This window comes from Hemibagrus wyckioides, linkage group LG10 (assembly GCF_019097595.1).
Source record: "Hemibagrus wyckioides isolate EC202008001 linkage group LG10, SWU_Hwy_1.0, whole genome shotgun sequence".
NCBI lineage: Eukaryota > Metazoa > Chordata > Actinopteri > Siluriformes > Bagridae > Hemibagrus > Hemibagrus wyckioides.
In genome coordinates, this window is record NC_080719.1 from 4,427,501 (window position 1) to 4,454,632 (window position 27,132).

General features: G+C 40.5%; 1 protein-coding gene across 2 annotated transcripts in view; it reads left to right on the forward strand.

Annotated features, from left to right (window-relative positions):
- sptbn1 (spectrin, beta, non-erythrocytic 1) overlaps positions 1-27,132 on the forward strand; it is an 84,212-nt gene that overhangs the window by 15,298 nt on the left and 41,782 nt on the right. Inside the window, exon 2 of one of the 2 annotated variants that reach the window (XM_058401162.1) lies at positions 15,637-15,847. In XM_058401162.1, the coding sequence (XP_058257145.1) occupies positions 15,703-15,847 (145 nt within the window). In that variant the 5' untranslated portion in view covers positions 15,637-15,702. Of the gene's footprint in view, positions 1-15,636; positions 15,848-21,413; positions 21,990-27,132 lie in introns of those variants that run through there. The other variant, XM_058401164.1, reaches the window with a different exon arrangement.

Consider the following 27,132-nt stretch of genomic DNA (forward strand, 5'->3'; position numbering starts at 1 on the left):
AGTAATATGTTTAAGCTGTTAGGGATTTTTAAAAATAATATTTTCACAATTTTTTTTTAAATTAATTAATTAATTAATTTATTCATTTATTAAAAATCTGTTTTTATAATTTTGAAAATTCCTCAGAACATCATCGAGCTTGCTTGTTTTTGTGTTCATTTCTGCGATCGGAAAGTCACTAAATCTTGGAAGCACTCACTTTTTAGCATTAGAGTACTTCAAGAAGTTGACCAACAGATACTACAGGGAGAATGAAACTTAATAACTGTCACGGTCTGCTGCTGTGGACACGGTTGACAGCTACTTTACTATTAGCATTCAGCTAGTTATTACCATTAGAGCTAACATTGCTAGTCTATACCTATAGTCTATTGGCTTTCACATTCCACATATCTTCAGTGAAAGAAGAACTAATCAAAGACTAGATAGATAGATAGATAGATAGATAGATAGATAGATAGATAGATGTTTTCGTCCTTCCGGAATCTTTGCTGTCCCTTTTACCTTCATAACCGAAGGAAATTTTTATGTAAACCTGATTGACGAATTCATAACCATACCTCAATTATTTAGCATTTTTATTTAGATGATATAAACTATGTGCATACTTTTATAGTAATGCCATGATAATAAATATGTCTAATTATCATGATAATGGTGTAATAACAATGTAATTACCAAGATAATAGCAATATAATGACCATGATAAGGAGGTGTGTTTTAAATACAGTTGAGTTGCCAAAGTTCTTGCCCCCACCCCAATGTTTATGCAAAAAATTAACAGAAAATATTTTGAATAGAACCGAAAATACCAAAAAGGGAAGTAATGAGACCTAGCTTATTAGGAGAAATCTTTGGACCCTTTTTCTGGTTTGTTTTTGTGGGGAGTTTTTTTTTACTTTTAATGAAATTTATTATTACTTGAAGGAAGGTAATGAAAACAAAAAATGTGAGAAACCTTACACACTAAAATATTTGACTTATTTTGTAATTCTTTATCACTTTGAATAGCTTTTGTTTCATAGCACCTTTTCTGATATATTATATTATATTATATTATATTATATTATATTATATTATATTATATTATATTATATTATATTATATTATATTATATTATATTATATTATATTATATATCATTTCTCATTTCCTCTCTTAAGAGTAGGAATAGTCCATAAAAATAACTTTTAACCTGTATACTGCTAACAAAGAGGAGTTCACACTGGTTAATAGAGAACAGAGTATTTATTTTCTCTTTATCATTAGTTGAAGCCAGTATGCTGTGGTCATCTCACTGGAATGTCCCCTACTCACTAACAGATCTCAGTCAGTGTCACGGTGAGACGTTTCCCACACTGCGAGCCCTGCTGGCCCTGATCTCAGCTTAAGTGGATCTAATTTTACTGCATTCCACAGACGAACTGCACAGAGTTAAAAAAAAACAGAAAAAACCAACACACAACCCTTTATGTCTGGGTACAGAAGCTGGATCAATTTAAAACACAGCAATTTCTCAAGGGATTTGAGTTGAAGATGCAGGAAGACATGCTGCTGATAACAGTTACGGGTGATTTGTTCTCTGTTGTGGACGAATCTGCTCTTTTTGGATGAGCATGCTGTGCAGAGAGGCTTTGTCAAAGGGGTGTGTATGTGTGTGTGTGTAGGGGAACAGGGAAAACGCCTAACATTTTCCAGAGACTCAGGAAGTGAGGTCATAATGCAGCTCATTCTCTCGCCAGCGTGACATTCACAGCGCATGACATGTTCACTCCGGATAACAAAAGGCAGACGACTGATAGGAACATTTGTCTCCATTAGGGTTTTTTTTATCTCCGCAAGAGATTCACAATGAGCTGTGTGTATGTATGTGTGTGTGTGTGTGTGAGGAAAGTATGTGGTTAATTGAGTGCAATGAAGAAAATTGCCTGTTGGATCAGATTTATCTGACATTTACAGTGACAGCTGTAAATAAAAACCGGTCATTCATGAGTGGACCACAATCGTGTTGTTTTTAAAGGAATGGTTCTATAGAGAACCTAAAATGGTTCTATGGCTTGTTATATATATATATATATATATATATATATATATATATATATATATATATATATATATATATATATATATATATATATATATATGTATATATATATATATATATATATATATATATATATATATATGTACAGAACCCCAATATGGATCTTTATACGGAACCAGGGTTCTGTATAACCAGGGTCACTGAAAAGAATTCAAAGGGGAACTTTAATCCAAGTTGTCTCAGTGTCAATTTCATTCTTTCTTCTTTCTTTCATTCAATTCTCATTTTCTTCTGTAAAAATTGAGACAAGAAAATACAACAAATTCAAACCTGTTATAAATGTATTTTTTATTGTGTTATGAGTAAATAGCCTATAGTATTGACCACAGCGAAACTCCTCCCTCTAACTGAAGTATTGCATTAGCATCATCTACACTCCAAAAAGTAATTGCACCATTTCAATTTTAGAACCGTTTTAATATAAAAGCTTCATTGCTCTACAAGGAATCTAGAAATAGAACCATTTTTAGGGTGGAAAAGGTTCTACTCAGATTCTACTGAGTACAGAACCCTAGGGTTCTACCTAGAACCGCAAATTTTTCTTAAAGAGCTGTAGTGGAATATTTGCTGCAGTAATGCACTACATGCTGTAAAATCCAGTAATGTGTAATGTGTATTGTGCAGACAAGTCCATACAAGTCCAAGTTCTAAGTTCTTTCGCTATTTATCGCCATGGTTACCGGTTATGCGTAAGAGGGTGACCCTTATCACTGTTTATTCATGCTAGTGTCTTATCAGAATCTTAAAAAGGAAAAATATGGCTGAACTTTCACAGTCTTGTGTAGCATGTTGTCTTGTGTTAAAGGTTCTGTTCTAATCACCAGCAGGTTATGAGATCAAATCTCAGGACTGAAATCTCTCAAACAAACATACTGTCGATGCGTGACTCATCATTGGAGCAATAACGGCTCATCCAGCATGCTGTCAGAATTCTCCTCTTCACTTCGCATTTTCTGTTTTGTCATCAGCTCATTGTCTGCTGATACTTTAAATAAAATAAAATAAAAGTTAAAGATAAAGTTGTTTCTTTGGATTGTTGCCTGAAACCAAACAGAGCTCTGGTTAGCTGATGTGTGAACAGCTGGCGTGGGCTTACACAACTCCTGCTGGTGTTTTTTAACAGTGGAAATCTTTCATGTGATTAATTAAAGCCAGATTCTACCAACTAGAGTAAAGCACAGAGGCTGGAAAAGTAGGAATAAGAGCCAAGTATTAAGACAAGATTTATGGAGCTTGATAGATCCTTTAACATGATTAAAAAAAACTAATAAATAAGAAGAAGAAAAAGAAGAAGAAAAATTCATTATTAGCATCAAATTCTATATATATATAAATAAAAAAATTAAGTAATATAAAATCACTAAATAATAATTTAAATATGTGTATTATTTCCAATTATTATTAATCAATAAATAATAATAACCTATAATTTTTATAATAATTGTTTTAAATATAATAATAATAATAATAATAATAATAATAATAATAACAATAATAATAATAATAATAATAATAATTTTTATAACAACAATAATTCTACTACTACTACTACCAATTAATTAATTAAAATGTAAATTATTATTATTATTATTATTATTACTGCCAAAATATTAATATAGTCCTCATTGAAAGAATGGAGAACATTTGTCATTATCATAATTGTACAACCTTCCTTTTTGTTTCTATTTCACTTCCTCGTACAGTAAATGTTTGGGGGATTTTAAAACGATGCCAGATTTAGTGCAGGACCAGCGAAACGTTTGTCATGTCTTACACTTCCAAAGTAAACCAAACCCACATGGGTTTAAAAAAAATAATGCTGGAATCTTCTAGAAAATCACTAAACGATCCAATTAAAACTTTTGAATACTGAATGAACCAAGGAAGCATTTCAGGAAGTGATTTTTAACATTCGGAATTCAAGCTCAGATTCTTGGTGTCTAAATGAGTGGAACGTTTCTCTCCCCTCTCGTGAGCGGTGTGATTTAATATGGAAAAAGGAGCCGGAGACCAGAATTAAAGCCGTAAACGTATTATTTGAAGTCAGAATATGCAAGCGGCCTCGTAAAGAGCGTACGGTCTCGACGCTTGTGGCTCATGCAGACACAGAGAACAAAAAAAATCAAGATGTTGCGAAATTGGTGACCTAGATGAGGGTTAGAGCAGCCCTATAGTGCCCTCATGTCATCTAGGTCCCTGCTTTCCCACAGCACTTCCTGTCCCTCCAGCATGTCGACATGGTTCATTCATGGATGAATGCATTAGGACTAAACACAGTGTCTCCAGGGTAATGATCTAACATACGAGACAATGCGAGGGCTCAGTTCAGAGTTAAACAGAACGCAAACCCTGTGACAGTTCAACAAAGCCGAGTTTATACAAGCGCGATGGATCAAGTACACGATGTTGAACTAATCTTTCACTCGACTATTGATTGTGTGAAAGGATAAGCTTCCGTGTCTTTCACAGATCAAAAGATGGTAAGGATTTGATTTAGGCATCCGTATGATCAACTACTTCCTGGCAACAGTAGGAAGGAGTTTTGTGAAATAACACACAACAGCCTCAAGTGAAGAAGTGAGTGATGGCTGAATTCTTTCTAGCCCAGATATCAGATCTACTATCTCAACCAACTGTTATTGATCTCCTGATGATATGAAGGACCTGAAATGAACACTTCTGTCCCAAATGACAGCCATGATGTCTTTTTCTAATTAGAAATCATTTTTCTTAGAGTGATTTCTTCTTTTCTTGTTTTTAAGTTACATCTACAATTGGAAATCATTTTAATTCTTGACAGTTATAAAGGGGCTGGATAGGGAGGGGGCACAAACTTTAGCACCAAGCAGTGTTTATGAGCTAAAAAGGCCCAGCATTTTTCCTTATTCATAGCAGGAAGAATAAACAACATATAAACAACATTTTTATTCCTTTTCCGTACACGGTAACACGAACCAATATGTTAAAAGTGAAAAGATTTGACTCGACTCGGCGTTTTATTTAATGCAACACTTACATTCTGTCTGAGTCCTTTAACGCAGGCTAGCGCTCTCGCCGACGTGCTTCATAATTTGATCGACTCGAACCCGGGGCACTTTGCTGAATGAGCACTTCTTTTGTAAAGTGGATTGCTTGAGTGCTAAGCGAATGTATTCGTGCTATTTAGCAATCAGCTTGTGGTCAAGCGGTAATCAGGTAATCATCCTCCACTTTTCCTGCGCGTTATCCTCGTCAGAGATCCGCTGCCCTGCCGAGCGGCGTGGAGTATTGGCACCAGATGGAGCGTCTTATTCTGCAACGCTGGCTGGGTTTGTTACTTAGCAACTGCATGGGGAGCATTGTCTCAGAATTTGCAGCACACATGCAGCTAGTGTGCACTACAATGGATGTACTGTGTGTGTGTGTGTGTGTGTGTGTCTCAGATAGCTATTTTGGACTTAACCCGGCTGGTTTAGGTCCATGTTTTGGAAAAGTGAAGTAGACCAGACACATTCTGGTGGATGAATTAGCACCACACACACCCGGCTTGTTTACTAAGGGTCAAGGGATATGAAGTTAGGGAGTACCAAGCTCCGAACATTCCAGAGATAGCAGGCATATCATATCTGAGTAGTAAGAAACAGGGCATATCTTACACTGTAGCTGAAAAAACAACAACCCCAAAACAGCTGCTTAGGAACAGTTGGCTTTCTGTAACGTGGGAGTTTATATAGCATGAGTGTGGGGGTTTGCAGACATGACTGAGACTGGAAGCATGAGAGAGAGTGTGTGTAGCATGTTTTTATATCTTGGGATCTCGGTATTTATTTATATCATGTCCCCACAAGGATAAGAGCTGGGTTGATACTCATGAGAAAATAAAATGCTTTTTTAACTAGATAAGGATAAAAAAATCTTTAAAATAAGAGCTCAAAGGTTTACTCTTAGGGATGGAAGCTCCTCACAGGGATAGTAGCCTAAAAACTCTGTGTGTGTGTGTGTGTGTGTGTGTGTGGTTGCGTCAGGTTGAAGGATGTGTTGCTGATGATCCCCCGTCACAGTCCTCCACTCGGGCAGAGAGTGTCAACATAATCCACATGGATCACTGTAACCAGAACCTCCCACAGACACACACACACACACACACAAACACACACACACACACACACAAACACAGATTTTCTTAAAATGCTCTGGCAGCAAGCTAAGAGTGTATATATATATATATATTTGGGAAAATAAATAATTTATCTCTTGGTAGCTGTACTTCGACTGAGCTTAATGTACGTTTCAGTACAGAGGCACTTAAAGGGTGCTGCTGCAGTGACGAGTGCTGCTCTGATGGAAAATGTGTTGCGGTGTTCCTGTCTGCGCTGAAGGTGCCTGGAAGACACATTTAATCCACCAGTCATTTCATATAGCATAAATTAAAGGTTTGGGGAAACGAGATGCCACGCCTCTTCACCTGGACCTGATAGATGCCCAGGTCTCGCTTTCTTCACTAAACTTTCTATACATTACCAGAAAAGAAATAAGCTTGTACACCTCTCCTGAGTCTTCATTACTGGTGATGATTATCAGTTCATTTTAGGTTTTTAGGTTGGTATATATAGAACATTTCGTTTATATTTCATTTATATTGATTTCTCTTGGAATCTGAAGCAGTCTCTGGCAAAATAATTTCCTTTGGGATTAATATAGTTTATCTTATCTTATCTTATCTTATCTTATCTTATCTTATCTTATCTTATCTTATCTTAGTTTAAATCCCACCACTGCTACTACTGTTGGGCCCTTGAGCAAGGCCCTTAATTATTAACTGCTCAGTTGTATAAATCAGTTGTGTGTTCTCTGGATAACGCCAGATTCCACAAATGTAAAATTGTAAAAAAAAAATTGAGAGGTGGAAACGTTTTGTAAGGAAATATTTATCCAAGAAGGGAAATTCTTCCTGAGAAAAAAAAACTGTGTACCTTTGTGGTTTCTTGGTAACATGACAAGCTGTGGGCCTGATTAATTTAAGGAGAAATGGGAAATAAAGAGAAAAAAACGACTGTTTTCAGCTACTATAATAGAGACCCATCAGTTCCAGCCATAAATCCCCAGCTCCAGCTAGAACACCTCCAGCTCCAGCCTTCATTCCATACAGAGCTCACATACTTCTAGCTATAACCCAATAACTGGCAGTCAGACCCCTACAGGTCCAAATAAAGCCCCCTGCATCCAGCCAAAGAACCTGCTCCAGGCAAAAGCCAGTAATTCCAGCTTCTGTTCACCTCGATCCAGCCAGAAGCCCCTTGGTTCCAGCCAAAGCCCAATAAGTATCAACTAAAGGCTCCCATTTAAGAAATAAAGCCCCAACTCGAGCCATAAACACCAAAGCACATCTATTTCTAGCTAGATCTCAACCCCCAGCTAGGTTCCAGCCAGTGAACCTCTAGTTCCAGCCAAAACCCATTAATTCCAGCAAGAACCGACTATGTTCCTGACATAAGCCCCATGCACCAGACAATGAACCTCCAGTTCCAGTCATAAGCCACTTTTGGTTCCAGGAACCTCTAAACCCAGCCCAAACCACCTCATTTCAAGGCATGGACTTCCTCTGGTAATTAAAAGAAAAATGATGTGCATATAAAGCTTTATAAATTTCATTGCCATAAAGCTGTATCTAATTGTCTGATTCCAATCAATCAATATAGCTTTATACGTAAAAGCCACGCCCATTTCACTGTGACTGACAGCCACGCCTCTTGAGTCAGACTAAAGATGGCACATTCACACGGCTGCGTCTCAGACAGTTTTATCCCGGAGTCAGACCGAGACACAATGCTCCATACAACGTGAAGGTCGTTTTTCATGCGCTGGTTCAGTGTCAGACTCTGTTATTAAAAAGGTTTCCATGGAGGCCGAGTGTCATGGTGACATCACAGATCTGTGCGCAAGCTGGTAGCAGGGGGCAAGTGTAAGGGAAAGCAGCACTACAGTGTGATATACAGAGTCACTTATTAAACACTGTGCAATAAATACAACAAATCCTCTTATAGTGTATAGTTTTAGGGCATTACTAAATAAATACTTGAGTAATCTGACACTAAATTTGTTGTCTTGGTCACTATTGGATGAAAAATCAAGATACTTGTAACTCAAGATGGATAAAATGTAAATAAATTCATGTTCTTGATGCATAGTACTGGCTGAATGAGAAGAAACCACTGAGATACCACTGAGGTTCCATTACTATATACACTGATCAGGCATAACATTATGACCACCTGGCTTATATTGTGTTGGTTCCTCCTTTTGCTGCCAAAAAAATCCCCCGACCCATCATGCACTGTGTATTCTGACACCTTTCTATCAGAACCAGCATTAACTTTGAGCAACAGTAGCTCGTCTGTGGGATCGGACCACACGGGCCAGCCTTCGCTCCCCACATGCATCAGTGAGCCTTGGCCACCCATGACCCTGTCGCAGGTCCATCAATGACCTCTCATCAAATTCATCAATCTCAAAATAAACGTATCAAGAATGAAAATGACAATTTTAGTGCATGATGGGTAATATAATTATTATAGGTAATATACCGTCCTTTGCTACTACTCCTTCCCCTTACAACTGTTAAGGTACTCTTACCCTACCTTACCCTTACCCTACCCTTACCCTACCCTACACTTACCCTACCCTTACCTTTACCCTACCCTTACCTTTACCCTACCCTTACCCATACCCTTACCCTTACCCATACCTTACGCTACCCTTACCTTACCCTACCTTACCCTTACCCTACCCTTACCCTTACCTTACCCTTACCTTACCTTATCTTACCCTTAACTCACCTTTACCTTATCCTTACCTTACCCTTATTTTACCCTTACCCTAACCTTACCCTAACCTTACCTCACCCTTACCTTACCTTACTTTACCCTACCCTTACACTAACCTTACTTTACCTTTACCCTTACACTAACCTTACTTTACCTTTACCCTTACCTAACCTTACCTTCGAGAATATATCACTTTAAATTCATGCAGAAGCACCCTAAAAACCTATACAATTAAATCTACTGAATAAATTCTTACCATTATTGAGTTGTCCGATCCACACATCTTGATTTGACACATTTTCCACCACAGACCTGAACAGAATACAGCCCTTCTTCGGCTGCTTCTTGTTCAGGGTGTCCACAGCGGATTATCTGAAAAAACAATTACTGAAGCTGAGTGAATGAAGGAATCAAAGTATAGTTTCTCAGTATGGATCACTATGGTGTTCGGAAACACAACATTTATAGTCTCTATGAAGGATCATGTCATCACCAGGATCCTGTCGTTTTTATCAGATTTTGTTTAGCATTAAATGATATTGGCTTCCACACATATCCATTCATAAGTAATTATTGGTAGCTTTGGATGGGTGAAACTCTGTGAAGTCTGAAACAAAACTATATAACGAACCTGCAGAAATTTCAATGTTCAACGCATGATTGTTGCGTATTTTTCCGTGTGTATGTGTGTGTGTGTGTGTGTATGTGGGGAGGCGTGTCAATACAGTATGTGTGAAACCAACATCTGGGTCCAGCGAGAGATTATGTTATTCAGCATGAGACAGCTGTGGATGGATTGGTGGAGTCCTCACTAAAGGGTGTTGCTACTTTGGAAACATCGCCTCGCACCCCTCCCTCTCTTTTTTGTCCATCATCCAATAAACACTGAGAACAATACAAACATGACATCCTAGATACCACTCTCAATGATGAGCACGTGTTTAAGACGTTCCGAATGCTACGGGATGAAATAAAAACACACAAGAGCGCCCCCTGGGGATCAAACGCATGAATTGGCATGATGTTTTCAGAAAACCAGATCATAATTACTTAAGGCAAATTGTAAATCTTCTTTTATTTAATCAGCTTGAAACTGCATGCTATCTAAGATCTGATCGGTCATAGCTGGGTCTCGGCTTCGCTCCAGTCCAATCATGCAGTTGCGCTCTTACAGCCATCTCTGCCAAGTTTACATGAAGTCAGAGGCTTGAGTTTCCTGTTTCATTATGACCACTCTACTCCCCGTGCTCCAGGCTTGTTTTTCTTCTTGAGGAGGAGAAAAAAAAACCTCCAGAGGCCATTTGTTGGAGTAATAATATCGTTAGGCAGCTTTTCTTCTTCTTTCCTGGATGAGAGGGAGAGGCAGGAGACTGACAGAGAGGAAATAGTCTAGAGTTCTGCTATAGTGCCTGTATACAGCGATGATCTCTAGCTAATGAGTGAACTGCTTATCTGCAAGATCTCTGCTGGTCCACTGGCCTTTCTGTCTCTCCGTGAATCGATCCAGCATATCAGCCAGATTAAGATGACGGCTAATGCTTTTTCGATGCAGCTCTGAATGCAGGAGCTTTAGGATGTTAATGTAAATGTGTACACAAACAAATCGATGAGTTCACTTAGGAGCAAATAAGCAACACATAATATGTTGTTTTTATGTAAGGGAGTCTTTCAGCATAGGAGAGTTTCTCTATAACATAAGAATGTGTGTTTTGTTCAGTTTTGTTTTGTTTTGTCTTGTAGAAAAGCAGAAAAAATAGGGAGGTGTGGATGCTACTGTTTATAGCTGCTGTGATATTAGTGATAACAGGAACTGACTGTAATTGTAACCGGATAGAAATTGTTGTGCTTTAAAGCTGTCAGTTGCAATGAATAAAAATGATAATTAACTGTGGTATTAAAGATTATTTTCCTGTAATGCCACGTTTTATTAACACGTAATAAATTATCCGTACAGAATAAGACTGAGACTACAATGACTGCTTGTTTTAGTCGAATCGATCTGGGGAGGGGGTGTATTTAACAAGCTGGCAACCCGACTGGAGTTCAGAATCGCTCCATCACGCGTGAGGAGTCATGCTTCCTTAATTCGATCAGCAGGGAGCCATTCTCTAAAAGCACGGCTGCGTCTCACATCCAACATTAGCGTTTTTTACCCAGACGGGAACTCAGCTTCGGACCGAAAGAGCTCCTAAGCAGCGCCATTAAACCGTCGAAAGATAAAGTGTGACGTCAGACCCAAAACAAAGCTTGTTTTGAGTGGATGTAAAATGGTGTTTAATCACAGAGCTCAGGCTCGTGCGCTGATTCGGAGCTAGAACAATATTCGATTTCTATCATAATACAAAAATCCTTTTGTCTTTTTTTTAGAGATAATGGAATTAGTGGTGAAGGAGCAGAGAATGGAAGAGCGGTAATGGGCTTTAAGAAATGGAGCGAGAAAGAAAGAGAGAGAGAGAGAGAGAGAAAGAGGGCGTGGGGGACAAATGATGATGGTGATGAGGGTGAGGGTGATGATGATGAGCCAAGAATAGGTAAGGAACAAGTGATAAATTAAGGATAATTGTAGGTCCATTTGACTTTTCTTTTTTAAAGCACAGAAGAAGGGAGGGTGAACTATCTGGCAACCACGCATGCATTAGACAAAAAAAATCTAAGCCTCATATCCTGTAAGAGGAAACCGTTCTTAATCTAAACGCATTACCAGTCGTACACAAGCTCCGTCGTATCCCACGTTACTCACAATACTGATCATAAGCTGATGACCAACGGAAAAGCGTCCATCAGAGTGCATCTTAATTGTTGTTTTGCAAAACCTGCTTATGTATTCACATATCATGTGTGTTTTTTTTTTTTATTGAGGATGCAGTATCAATCAATCATTAAACGAGAAAGAGCAGCGCGCTTGGCTGGCTGTCAGGCGTCCACATGACTTACAGTATCTGGAAGGGAGAACAAAATCGATACGATGATGTTTTTGTGGACGGAGGCTAGATTTCCTCAGCTTATGAGCTTATTGATATCCTGCGAGTCTCCACCCTGAGCACCAAACATCTAATAGCTTTAGAGGCTCTTGTTTACCAACTCAAATTTCGGACTCTCTGAATTCAGTGAAATGCTTAGACTTTTCATCTTTTTAATATCTTTGTAACAGTACAGTAAAAAAGGTGATGGGATTAAAAACATCGTGGTTCGTTAAACTGCTAACAGAAGCTGCTTAGTTTATATTTTCAAATCGTTTTGAATGACTGAAATATTTGCAAGTACTTGAAGAAGAAGAGCTGAGGGCATGAAAGCCTTTATTATCACCACACATACATTACAGCAGTATTATTTTCTTCACATATCCCAGCTGAGAAATCTGGGATCAGCTATGATACAGCACCCCTGGAGCAGAGAGGGTTCAAGGCCTTGCTCAATTGCCCAACAGTGGAGCTTAGTGGTGCTGGGGCTTGAACCCAAATCCTCCCATCAGCAACCCAGAGCCTTAACCACTTGAGCCACAATGAACATTATGATTCATTATGTTTTAAAATGGCCTTGCAATTAGAAGAAGAAGAAGAAGAAGAAGAATTACAACATTGAGAGAACTTTCCTCATACACATCTTGTCCTGTATTGGTCATAACCACTCAGTTTTGACATCCATATATTTCTGGAACATTCTCAGGACCTCAAAAAAGACATTGAAATACATTAAGTATCGATGAGTTGTTCGCAATTGAGTTGACTCCTTTCCGTTTTATCGGAACCGTTTGTTATTGTGCGCATTTAAATTAAATTAGATTCAACTGATGTCATAAAGCAGGATGAAACGTTATTTTGCGTATTAGATCGTAGAGCGATATTTTAGGAATACAGTCAGTGGCCTTATTGGGATGGACTCACTGAATTGACTCATTGGATTGCTGAGCCATATGATTTGACCCTGAAAAGAAGCTAAATCTCTAGTACCGAGGAGATCATGTTGTTAACCAGGAAAAGATCACAGCCCCACCTTCTGGATGAACTGAATGCAAAACAAAAGTAGCTATTACTGGAAGCTTATTTCTTTGTTTTGTTTTTTTCCTTTTGCCTCTCTGTCCTTTCCCATACATGTCAAATGTCAAGACTTTATTGCCCGGCTTGCTAACTAGACTTGACCTGACCAGGCAGTATAGCACTTGGTCTACTTGACAATTAACACTGAATTTATTTTTAGAACTAGTTATGCTTACTCTGATTTATAACATGATCAGTATTTCTCTATTGTTTTTACTTCTACACTAAGAAACCTAATTAAATATCAATTATAAAAAATTGGTTAAAATTGTATCACATTATGTATTGACTTAAAACAAAAAAGTAAAGTAACTAAAAAATATTGCAAAAATTGCTAGAGGAAAAACATTTTTAAATAATTTTCAGCAGATGCCCTTATTCAAAGCAACTTACAGCTTATATCATTTTGTACAACTGAGGGTTAAGGGCCTTACTCAGGGGCCCAGCATTGGTGACAACCTTCCGGCCACTAAGCTCCCACATCCTCACTTTATCTTCACCTTGCGTTTGCATTTATGGCTTTTCCTTTGCTTTGACTTTTCTCCTTTCTCATTTAAATTTAGTCCACTTTTTGCCATGAAAAGACGATTGTGATTATACTGCAAACGGTGCCTTGTAGAATAAATATATAAATATCAGCCGATTTCCGAAAGCCGACTGTGCGCATATGTCTGCAGTTGCACGTGGGTGTATGTGTGGTCTTTTCAGAGCGCCGCTTCAGTGTATAAATGCTGCGTTTGGGCTCTCATGCCACCTGTGTGTTTATCCGTTCTGCTGCCAGAGTGTGTACTTTAATGCCTGTGCCCACTTGAACCACTGCAGCCTGTAGATGTTAAAATCCGGGCCCAGCGGCGCGGTTATATTTAGCCTACTGCACCGCCTTCAGAGTCTCAGAGACACGGCAAACGCTCTTAGACATACGCAGAAGGGGCTGGTGTGGAGAAACCGAGACAGGAGGGTGTAGACGAGACAGGAGGGTGTAGACGAATTGCTGAGTTTTGCACAACCTGCAGTGTGACGCTAATCAAGTGTTGCACATGCAGAACTAGTCAGACTGCCGAGCTGATCCCGGCGGTGTGTGGGAGGTTCGTACTGAAAGAGAAAAAAATGGGGGAGAAAAAAAAAAATCCCACAGGACTGAAACACATTATTTTTTGCTCAACTCAAGCCTTATGGTAGCAATTAGGTTTTAAATGGAGTTTGAAGCCAACAGTGCCACAAGCCAGGCATTGACGGAAGGCTCGCATTCCCACCATGAAAAGACGCCTATTTTGTTTGTTTTTGTAAGTTCGTTGTGTCTGGCAATTTTGCACCAAGGCCTCACACACACACACATGCCGGGTTCATAGATTCCCGAATCACACTCTAGGCACAGTGCTGACAACAGGCCTTCTCACAATACACACAAGAGGTATTCGCTGAGCTCGTCGAACTCATACGCACTCATCCGTGCAGACGACAGAGTGCTGATTTCGGTTAACAGAGAAAAGATTGAGAGGAAGAAGGAGCTAATGTTAGCAAGCAAGCAGCTTGTTCCCAAAAACTCAGCATGTTGTCAGTTAAATAGATGAGACACACTAATTACTGCTCTCATCCTGAAGGTTCACCATACAGGAGGATAGATGGTGTCTAGCGCAGTTCGAGAGGTTGACCAGAGGAGGGCGGTATGTCTCCTAAACATAGTACAAAGGGCTCTTGAAGGTGTGGTTTGCTCTGACTCTCTTGACTTAGAGTTTCATACACAGATTTATTCACAGGAGGGTGCAGCCTTTCCCTGACCAGTAATATTTTTCTTAGCAAAGTTGTGAAAAAGAAAACAGATGAAGTTGTATATAATATGGAATGTATGTTATGTATTGAGGGGACCAAGCACTGAACTGTGGGGCCCAAGCACTAAATGGGGGTATGGGTAGAGGGTCTTTGGGGGCAAGCACTGATTTTGGGGGGTGGGGGGGTGGAGGGATGCAAGCACTGAACTGAGAGGGCCAAGCACTAAATTGAAGGGGGGCAAGCACTAAACTGAGGGGGCAAACACTAGATTGGGGGACTAGCACTGAACTGATGGGACCAAGCGCTGAAAACCAAAGCCTTTTTGAAAGTGAATGTACTGCACCTATAGACTCAGTTAACCTCCTTAAGACCTACTGGAAGTTGTACCTTCATTCAGCCATTCACTTTCATACAGTTGAGGTGGATCCGGAGCTTATCCTGGGAACACTGCGCTCAAGACGGGAATTTAAACTGGATGGGATTTTGGTCCTTTTCAGGACACAGTACACACCCATTCACACCTAAAGGCAGTGTAGAGTAACCAGTCCACCTGATGCCATGTTTTTTGGGTGAAAACCAGAGCTCCTGGAGGAAATCTATGAATGTCAGACTGCAACTCAAGCTCAGGATCAAAACAGGAAGTGAGGTGGCAGTATTCGAGCACCGCTTTGTCCCCAAATTGAAAAATTGAATGTAATATGGATTAGGCATGTATGCTGATAAGTTTCTGGGTGAACCTGGGACGACCCATTACTCCATTATTTCTATCATGGCATGTATGCAATAGTTTTCACTATATTTACTTTTTCTCCTTTTTACCCATAAGTCCAAACTGTTTGACTTTCCTTCCTGCTTCATGTATTTCAATTTATGTGATGATCCTAATCAAGATATAAAACCTTTTCCTTCCTTCCTCTTTTCAGGGCTTCAGAGGAAGCCGCCCATGAGGAAGTGTGATCAGTGAAAAGGCCAAAAGGTGAAAGGTCAGGATGACGACAGTAGCCGCCGAATATGACCACATGGACATCCAGCAGCAGTACCAGGACACTGTCAACAACCGCTGGGATGAGGAGTGGGACAACGAGAACAGCTCGGCCCGCCTGTTTGAGCGCTCGCGCATCAAGGCCTTAGCAGGTGAGGCAATGTCTCTGACGGGGTAACACCAGGACTCCTCGTGTCAGGGATTTTTTTCTGTGTGTGGTATAAGGGTACTTTCATATTTTGGCTTTTTTCGGGGGTAACTGGGGATAAGGGGGTTTTTTGGCTTTGGTGTAGCATTTGAGGCAGAAAAACAAAGGAATTTGAGCTGTCATTATGACCTGATGGTGGAACATCATGTAGTATAGTAGTAATTGCTCCAAAAATAGATAAATTTAAATTTCAATGTTGGAACAAAGTCTTTCCAACTAGCAACCTGATTGGTCTAGAGGATAAAATGATGAAAAGTTGATATTTTTTTTCAACCTTGTGACAAAAAGAGCAAACAACAGTCCTTTATATAAATGAACAATGCCAAATGTGAAAGCAGACTTAATGTCCTGCTTAGAAAAGCGGGCCATTACATTTTTTTTATAGTGAGATGCCCCTTGTGTTGGGTTCCATGCACAATTGTATCCCATATAGATAATTATATTTTGGACATTCCAGTAGTAATGAGCAGTATTTTAAAGTGCACAATGGGTAAAAAGTTTTTTTTTTACTGACCAACCTTCTTCTGGTACTCTCATGCCTTTCCATTAAGTCTTGCTCTCGCTACTTAGCATTCTTCGAACGATGCCCAGATTAGGATGTAACAGGATACATGCTTTTGTGTGTCATGTAAATGAATAAGGTTACAGAAAATCAATACTTAGCATCGTAACGCATTACTATTGAAGCGAAAGACATTTCGGTTTCTGCACTACATGGATTCTGTAATTAGCCCGGTCTCAGTTACACGGCTCAGTAAATGCTCCGAGAAACTTTTCCTACTCCTGCAATCAGATTTGAGTATGTAATTTCACATTCCAAGTCAATTGTGTTTATGCGTAAAGAAATGACAGGGATATCCGGACAGTAGCGCGTTTACTGTGTCTGTTTTCAGCTACTTTCTCCCAGCAGCGGTCGGTTTAAAGTGCCATAAGTGCACTGTTTACAGAGACATGATGTTGTTTATGATGGCTGCCTACTAAAGGACTGTAAGATGGCACAGGAGAGAGAGAGCGAGAGAGGGAACGAGAGTACTGGGTGAGAGAGCACTCTTAAAAGCACTAGAGGAGTAAGACTTGTTATTGCCAGAGGGCAGTGGAGCTTAAACAGGCCTGGCTTTAGACCTCAAAACCTCTTGTTTACTCCCCCCACACAGCTCAGAGAGGACTTCAAATATTCCTGTAAAAACTCAAAAAAAAGTTGGAACGTAAAATATAGTATTGCCTTTTTTTCCAGTCTCCTTCGTTTGCCCAACACCGCAGTCCTGTTTTAGGAGTGTTGGAATAAGGCCCCCTAGAATTCCAGTGAGCATCCTGCTTTTCACATGATTCTGTTTTCCTGCATTCCTTAGCACACAGTGTACGCCTCTCTCTCTCTCTCTCTCTCTCTGTTACTCCACCCAATTGTACAATTGTAAAGGAAGGGAGAAGATTGCTAATGGGAGAATAAGCTAAACATTTCAAATTTTCATACAGATACCACACTAAGGAATTCTAACTGATAGCAGAAAAAAAACATCTTGCAAGTTTATAACAGAAACCTTCATTGTGCTAGAGAAGATTGTTTAAGACTTGCTGCTGTTAGATTTGCTCAAGGCCACAAACACAACAGGCTGTGTAAATTGCTTGAGACTTTACCCACTGGCTATTTAAGTAATTGAATACTTGCACATTTTTCAAATGCTCAGGTTGTGAAAATGACAAGTATTCTTGGGAATACTTGGGAACTGGGAGTTCTTTCTTTGATTGACCTCATTGTGTCTAGCAACCAGTGAGTCCAAAAGTGCTTGCCAATCTGGAGGCAAAACCCATGACTCCTCATCACGCAGTCTAACCTGGAGGTATGCACACAATCGAGTGCATACCGATCCCACCTGGTCCAGAAGGAATTATGACCAATCCTGTCCATTTTCAATGAAATTATGGTCAATCTTGCCTGCTCCCAAAGGAATTATGACCAATTCCCACCATCCCAAAAGCAATTCTAAACAATCCCCTTCACTATTGAAGGTATTCTGACCAATCCCGCTTAGCACAAAAGAATTCTGACCGATCAATCCTTTTACTCCAGAAGGAATGGTTTCCAATCCACTGACTTTTGCAGAAATTATGATCGATCCCTACAGTTCCTGCAGACATTTTGACCAATCCCGCCCACTCCCGAAGGAAACGTGTGTAATCCCCCCATTCCTGAAGGAAGGATGGCCAATTCTGCCCACTCTCAAAGGAATTTGGACTAAATCCCCCACTCACAAAGGAATTCTGAACACCTCCCTGCAAAGCAAGTCCGTCCAATCGCGCTCACTCCTACAGAAAGTTCTGCAGAAAGCTGGACCGATCCTGCCCTCTCCTGCTTCATATCTGGCTGCTCCCATTGCATGAAAGTAAAACCTGCCAGCACCTGAGGCTTTTCTTTTGGGATCCCAGGATCTCCTGACGCACACCTCTAGTCTAATCCCTACTTATCAATAACATTTTAATTACTACTTGGATTTTATGATAGTTTCTTACAGATATTTAACTTCAGTTCTTTTCTCTTGCATTTCTGAACTGACTCTGGACATTTGGCAGGAAGTGCGATGTAACGCTAGCACACTTTCTAGTCCCACAGGGTCGATAAGGCAGGAATCCCCCCCGCTAGCACTCAGCATACCCCACTAATGTAGACCATGTGGTCTGCCATGAGAAGAGCCAATACTATGACATACAGCCCTCTCCACCATTTTCCTCAGCATGCCTCAATTAACAGTTGCCAGATTGAGCCGAAACAGACAGTGGGATTATAGAGAGGAAAATGTGAAGCAGCGTTAAAAAAGGTTCCTTCAAGGAAAAGTCTCCAAACATGAAGATGTTTTAGATTTATTTGCTTTGCTTCTCTATGTAAGGAAATACCTTATGAAATTTACATACAGTCAACTTCTCAAACCGAAATGATAAATGTATTTCACCCAGAGTCATTCTTTAACTTCAAGCTGATAAATCTAGCATGTGCTATACACCAAGCCTTTGGAGCTTGTCTTCCTAATAGCTGCTTACAGAGGAAACACCCATGAATATTTCTTTCCTTCCTCATGGCTTCCTTCCCTGCATTTGTCGCCCAGATGCTAGTAAAAAATACTACTCCACGGTTACAGCATGCCTTGCACATAACGTCATTTCTGTGCACCCGTGAACTCTCTTACCCTTCACCTTTCCTGTCCAGACACTTCAGATTCATTTGCTCTGCTGAAATCAGCAAATATCATGAGCTCAAAGCCAATAAAATGTCACTGTTAGTGATGTACCATTGGCATGAGCTGCTCTCGTCGGAATTATGCAGTTTCACAGGCCCATTCTCTTCAAGATCACATTGCAACATTATGTGAAATGTTAAGAATGAGATATGTGTCCTGAAAGGCCCGCTGTCTCAGTTTAGAAGCAAACAATGTCTAAAAACTCACATTTATCTTGTGCTGGAGAGTTAAAGACAAATGCAGATGCTTTTGTTCTAGTTTCTAGACATTGTGTTGTTACATTACTAGTATCTCAGTACAAGGCGTAACCTGTGTTCAGCTAAAGTTCATACTTCTGAATTTCTGACCTCTGTCTCAACTTAGAATTCCTAGTTGGAAAGCTGGGAAGATCCCTGCAACCCTGAAGTTATAAAAGTTGATCACTCATTTTACTAAAATACGACAAAACACATACTCCTCAAACGTCTGTTGGAAAACTTTACCACTGAGTGTTACAAAGCTCTGGAACTGGAGACTCCTTCCATAAAAATTGCACAAAGAAAATTTCACTATATCAAACAAATAAACATATATCGTGATATCGTTGATGTTAGCTGGCTAGATTGTAGATTTTTTGTGCTTGGATTTTCCCCCATTGTGTAATTTTTGTAAAAAAAAAAAAAAAGGCATAACTCCCAGTTCTGACTTCCCACTTCCAAGTTGCAGATATTATTCTCTATCAAATTCTCTAAAAATTCAGCTTGTCCTTTAAAGCCCATCGAATGATGCAACTGCTTCGAACTTTCTTCAATTGTCAAAGCTTCATTAAAGAATTCAGTACATACTTTTATATCCTATGTAAAGTACTTCCTATTTTTAATGACAACTTCCTTGAATAACAATTTGGCCTTTTTAAATGAAGTGAACAGCTGCACTGGGTGACTAACTCGTGTTCCAGGAAACATCCCCTCCCTTTTTTAGTGAAAGGAGAGCATAAAAAAAAACACATCTCTGGCTGTTACTTCTCAAAGTCCTATGAGAAATCATTCCACAGCTAACAGTCAGATGCAACAGAAAACAGAAGGGCATGGGGAGGTCAAAAAGATCAGTGATGCCTGCAGGGGTGTGGAGAGCACGTGGGTTCCTTGTGACTGCCCGCTGACACAACCACAAGTATTTCTCTATAATATTCCTCTCAAAGCCACTGAGTCAGGCCAGATCTTGTGGCCAAAATCCCATGGTCCATAAACTATGGTATATATTGTGTTGTGGGAAAAATGAAACATGCTCTCGGGTGTTTGCCCCATGTGTTATTCCTGCTGCTTGTCTTCTATATCACGAGGAATTCTTTTAACAAATGAAAGGATGGAATCTCTGGAGTCGAACATATGAGAAAATTCATGAGTTCTAACAAGGTTTCATGTACTATTCCTGTTAAATGTTCAGCTAAATTATGTCCCAGGATAAATCTCAGCCCATGTTTTTTCTCCACGCTCGATCTCTCCATCTACTAGTGCATAACAAGAACTGACTCTGCTCTGTGTCGAGGTCCAAATTCTGTCCCATTAGGGGACAGAAAGCAGACAGGATGCTTATGGACACATTTATCATCAGCTCATTAATCATAAGGAGATTTTTCCCTCTGTGATATAATCTAGTGAGAGGAGCCAAGCCCAAGAGTAGCCTCCAAACTGAAGGCTCAAGACAGAAGAGCTAGTGCTCTCAGAGGAAGTGTGCTACATATTTACTTACTCGAAGGACTCGCTTGAAAGTCCACACACATGTATGCAGAGGTGGAGTCTTTCCCTTTGCATCTGTGCAAACGGAAGTACGACAGGAAAGGTGGGGGTAGTGACGGGTGGCTGCTCAAGCAGGATGTTTGCAAATGAGCTTGTAGTCAGGACGTCGGTTGCTCTGCCATGCCGAAAAGGCCTTTTAGCATTTCTGGTGGCAACACATTTCCATCTATAAAGCTTCCAAAACAACAATGCAGGGAAGCTGGATGTCATCCTGTTCCGTTTCTACCCCTTCTGTTCACTAGAGGCTTGGTACATTCCTCCTCCTCCTTCTCCCTCTCCTCGCTCGCTCCACCTACTGCTTGCCTTTATGGTAATGAGGCCGGTGACATCACTGCTAAACACACAGCTCAACAGAGCTTCTGGTGAAATTACAACCCAGAGTCCTCCTCCCACCCACCATCTCCTCCTAGTCTGGCCCAACAAAGGTGCGCTGTGCTGGAGGGAAGCCCTTTCATTGGTCTGCTGTGCTTCAAGTCTGCTCTAATGCTGAAATGATTTTGTGGTCCTCACTTTTGTGTAGTCCACTTTTCCCTCTGAGAGAGGCTTGACTGAGGAAGAGCTGAGTAAGGGAAAGGTGGTGGGTGTGTACGTGCTTAGCCGTGGGGGGAGAGGCCACTTTTGAACAGCAAGGGAGGGAAGACAGGGCGAGAACAATCAGAGGAGACGCATGCTTCCCTCCTCCTCTGCCTCCTCCTCCTCCTCCTTCTCCTCTCTGGAACAGATCCTGCTGTGTTGAGTATTTCTCAAGTGCTAGACTGGAATAAAATCCTAACGGACCAGTTCCTGAGTCTTCTGGATTTATTTTGTATTAACCTCTGGTAAAAGGAGCAAACCTGAATTTGGAGGGAAGGAGGAAAGAAATCCTGGTGAATCTTTCTTTTGCTTTCTTGCTTCCCTCCATTTTCTGGCACTCTTGCTTTCCAAGGAGTTTGGGAGTCCTGGATCCAGTTTGAGTAAGGGAACATGGAGACGGACTGGGGGTCTGTGGGGGCCGAGGATCTGTATCATGGATCTGGCTATTCGTCTCAGATGCCCTTCAACTACAACCAGCTAGAGGGGCGTTTCAAACAGCTGCAAGGTAAGGCTCTTGCTCCTGCAGGTAGTACTCGGTTGTTTACAGCCGTTGCCATGTGATCATGCTCAAATCACTTAAGTGAAAGTGGTACAGTTTTCTAATTTAAGACAGCGGATCAAAAGGAGCAACATTGAGGCATGTCTTGCTGGGGTTTTTTTCATCTTAATCGTAAAAGAAATGGGGTTTGGGAGATGAGGTAGATATGTCTGATGCTTTCTCCGAATCAGTCTAGGAGAGGATGACTTTCAGACTGGATTAATAAAACAAAGGCAAGACAGAAAGAGAATTAAATCTCCTTCCTGTATGTACGACCTTCATGTACGACAAATATTCCAAGACTACGTTGGAATATCTTCCCCTCCTCCCTAAAGCACCAGTCAATAAAAGGGTAGTCTGAATGGGCCGTCATGCACAACAATGGCAAGTCGAGGAAGGTGGGAGCGGTTGTTTTTGTTCAGCCTGCCTTTAGCGCTTGTGGCTTATGATACCAATGGCATATTTGAGCATATTTTTCCATTTGTGGTATATACGGCTTTACTTTTGAACATCTTCCAATTCAATGAGACACAGGAAAGAAACAAAAGAGCTACTTTTTTTAGTGCTACTGTTCTTTTGTTGTCAGTGAGTGATGAAATGGTAGCAGCACTGAAAGAATTTCTGGTAGTCATTAAACCCAAAAGCTTCATTTAATGTGTCAGAAAGTGAAATTAAATGGAAATCATTATTTGATTCCTACTTGTCAAGTAGATAAGTAGATGATAATGGTACAATGGTAATGATGCAGCCAAGCTGGACTGATCAGTTGGAGTGCTCCAGACTGTCTGACACACTCAGACATGGGGTTTTTTTTTTGACATTTTGCTTTTACACAACTTTGTCCATGACGTGGTTTTTTTTCTCTTACCTTCATGTATACCTTCAGCTAAACTGGAGCGCTACTCATTTTAACTGAGTCAGAGTGTACAAAGTCCCTCTGAGATAAAACATCTGTGCGTTTAGTTGGACATATATTTATTTATTTATTTATTTATTTATTAGCATGAAGGCCACTTTAGAGTGGGAATCAGAATTGTGCAAGCACAAGAACCGTGTCCGGTCGACTTTCAGTGCTAAATCTTCCACACAGGAAAGAGCTGGAAAAATAGCTGGACGGATGACTCTGTCTTGGTAATCAGTAAACCATGCGCTTGCCCTGTCCCAAATCATAAAGCACTTAACAGCAGGAAACTTAAAGACTGAAAGACGACAACGTGACCTTTCGTCTGTGACTCGCCTGTTTGCGATCACTCTGGAGCATTGGTACTTTCTGTCCAGTCATAAAAAATGATCTTCTCTGGAAAGATATACTGATTTGTTTTAATCATACATAAACATGTTAACCTTTTCTTAGTGTTGTTCATATTACTACACAGTTAAAAAGTGACCCTAAGCTTCGCTAACACTTTCCCCAGACTCTCTGGACAGTATATTTCAGCCAAGACAAATGGACCATATCTACTTCCGTTGCCAGAAAGTAGAGACAAACCAGACAGAGCATACGGCACACGGCTGGCCTACAGCTTACAGCTCACACAAGGGAACATCTAGATGATCCTGGATATGTGTGTAACCATAACAACTTCATAACAAAATTGAATTTTGAGTATATTTCTCCCTCAGGAGTGATAGATGATGGGTGGGTCCACTACATCCATCTCATGGTATGAAATTCATAAAGCATGCCATTAATGTCTGGCCTGTCAACCAAGGTGACAGTTCTTTGCATCTGTATGCTTGTGTATGTGGAAGAGTGCAGTTAGCATTTTCCTATGAGTGCTCAGTTCCCTGTGACGTAGCAGGAGAGCTCGCTAATGGATGGGAATTGGCAAAAATCCTGATTTGGGAGTTAAAGTATTTGAGACAAGTTAGTGACCCGGTGTTTATATACAGTATATAATAGAACAACGGATTCATCAAGGGTTCTCTGGATGGCTAATGGATCTCTTTCTATAGGAATTCTGCTTGCTTTCCTGAAAAAGATTCAGTGTTAGGGTTAGCTTACCTTCAGTTGGGTTCCACATCATCTGCATAACTGGAAAGGCTGGAAAAATATGAAATTTAAAGGACAACCTTTGAAGAAAAGGATATTCTGTTATTAAGTTCAACCCAAAACACAAAGCTTCTAAAGATCTTTATCTTTAGGATGTTGGCTGATTTTAAAAATAAATTTGTTTTCATGCAGAAATGGTACAAACCCAAGAGACAAAAAGCAAGCACCCTTTCCACTGCATATATTTTAGTTTTCAAGTATAAATAAATCAGCAGTTCTTGTTAGTGGACTAGGGCTTTAGGAAGCCTCCTGGAGATGCCTCAGATGTTTCCTCTGAGAGCACGCTGTGGAGGATCTTCCAGGATCCATGCTGAAACCCTGCATTTGTCCTCCAAATGTAGCTTTGCCAATCCCCCTCCTCAGCAGCATGGCTCACTGTGTGTCTGTCTGTTAGGCTGCTGGCAGGAACAAGCTGAAACGCTGAAGACTCTGAGCCTAAAGTGTGTTTCGTGTGTGCTGAGTTCCCAGCTTTTTGCCCAGCGTGATTTACTTGGTGGGTGTCATGGCCTGTCTGTGCAGTCTGACCCTTTGCTCCTCGGATAGAGAAACAGTTGAATGGAGCTGTAAGTGTCACTGATGGAAGTGACTCAAAGAAACAGAATGGAGCTGTTTGAGCCTTGGCTGTGAGCCAGCATGTGAGGAAAAAAGTGTGAGGTAGAAACAAGCTTTGTGTGCGAGAGAAAGTGAGAAAGATCCAAAAATGAAAAACGAGCGGCGATGCCAGGTGGAATCAGCGCTCCATTTGCTGCTTTGTGGAGAAACCTGAGTGAGCAGAAGTTTCATTTTGCTTTTGCTGCCTTAACAAGCAGAGCAGAATATCATGTTGACTGATCTCTCCAGAGCAGCAGAGCATGAAGAGCATGTTCTGAAGTGTTCTGCTTTCTTAATATGTTATTTTTATTTATATGGAATGCCATTGAGCAGACACACCAAATTCACATTAGAGCACAACTTCCCACTTAACTGACTATGCACAGGTAGAATACACCAAACATATCCATGCTTGGTTTGGTAAAATGGAGCTAAGGGTGAAATTCAAGCCTCTCTAAGCCTCTGTCTGCTCCAAGTGTACTCAACTGTATTGCTACATGTTGATAAAATGGAAGGGTTGCATCAGGAAAGGCATCCGGCGTGAAACCTGTGCCAAAAATCAAAACATGAGGACCGAATGACCCGCTGTGGTGACCCTGAACAGGGAGCAGCTGAAAGAACAATAATACTGAAACACACAGGCAAATTTCCCTGATGGTGACACTATTATAGACACCAGTATTGCAATAACAATATATTGTGCAACCTTTATTGATTGTTGGGTCAAGCAAAACAATTGTAATAACAGGATGGTGACCACCCTGACGTTGATTATGTTCCTAGAACTACATACTTCTTCCTGTGGAATGCTGTGGACAAGCTGCCCTTGTCACCTACGTTATACGAACTATAACCAGTCTCTGTTATTTTACTCGCTTGAAATAATAAAGTAAAAGTAAGCTTGTTACCAAGAAAAATCAGAATGTTCAAGGAAAATCTCCACCTTAAAGGATTTCACGTGAGGCAGAACTCATGTTCTGACACTGGAGACTCCTTTCACAAACATTAAATAAATCTCCTTACAGAAAACCTCACTATATTTAACAGACATGAAGCACCAACCGACCGATCGGGTCATATGATGAGGTAGTAGAACGAGAGCCTTGCAGCCAGGACTATGGTCAGAGCGACTGTTACAGAAAACTAATCGACACCTTTTGAACCAATCAGAATCAAGCTCAACAGCACAGAGGTATAATACCGTTTATATCTCTTACTCTTTTGTGCATGTCGGCTCAACCTAGAGGAAAACCTTTTCAAACAAATTTCGGCCTAATGAATAGCAGCTGAACGAAACGTGCAGTGACACAATGTAGTCCTGGAACCTGACCCGCAGCGCCGTATCCCTCACAAGACCGCAGTCTTCCCACTCCGACGTCATCCTTCCCTCATTTATATTCTTTGAGAAGTGAGCGCCAGTGTTTCTCGCTGCGAGAGCGGCAGGCTTGCCTTGTTTAATATGGAAGGTAAATATACAAAGCTACCCTGAGTCTATCTGGCGACTCGAGCGACCGTGTACATATTTGGCCTAGAATATTAGACAAATGGGAATTGTTTAATCATTTGTCCTAAACGTTCCAAATGTTTCTGTATTTCAACTTACACACACACACACACACAAATTGAAAAGGAGACGCCTTAAACATGGTGCTGTGACCTCAGTGGCCCCCGTCACGTATTTAACACACATGACGTCTGAGGAATTTCATTCTGCGGAGCCTCACGCCACAGGATGCGGACACATCAGAGAGAGAAAGGAAGTCTGACCTGCACACACACACACACACACACCTCCTTCTTTCTGCCTTGCATTTCAGTTTGCATGGCCTTCCTTCTTTTAGCACCAAGAACATCCAGAGAGTTTTCCGCGTATGGGTGTGGTTTGTTTAGTGGATGTTAAAGTCAATAAATCAATAAACTTTGTAACCGTTATAGCTATGTTAAGACGCCGCTGTCCGATCTGCCTAGAGACTTACCTTTTGTTCTCAAAAGTGTCAATACAGTGGGGACAAGGTGACCCAAAACAATAATGAAAGGTTGTCATGATGAAAAACGCTGGGTCTTATTTAATTAATTACACAAAGATATTTAATAGCGATAAACTCAGGTACATACACTGCTTAACGAAATGTTTTATCACAGGTATACGGACCAGGGAAATGATACTGAATTACACACAGAAAGCTAAATCTAATTAACTGCTCACTCTCAGAGCTTTCTTAAAATCTGGGATGGGATGATTGAAGAGCAGCATCCCTAGAGAAGGGATGGTTAAGGACCTTGCTCAGTTGCCCTACACTGGAGCTTGGTGGTGCTGGGGCTTGAACCCCAATCCTCCAAGCAAACACCCAGAGCCTTAACCACTTGAACCACCACTGCCCCAAGGACCATGTCTGACCAGATAATAGACATGTATACAGGAAATATATAATAAACAGAGATCCAACAGTGGATATCGATTAGACC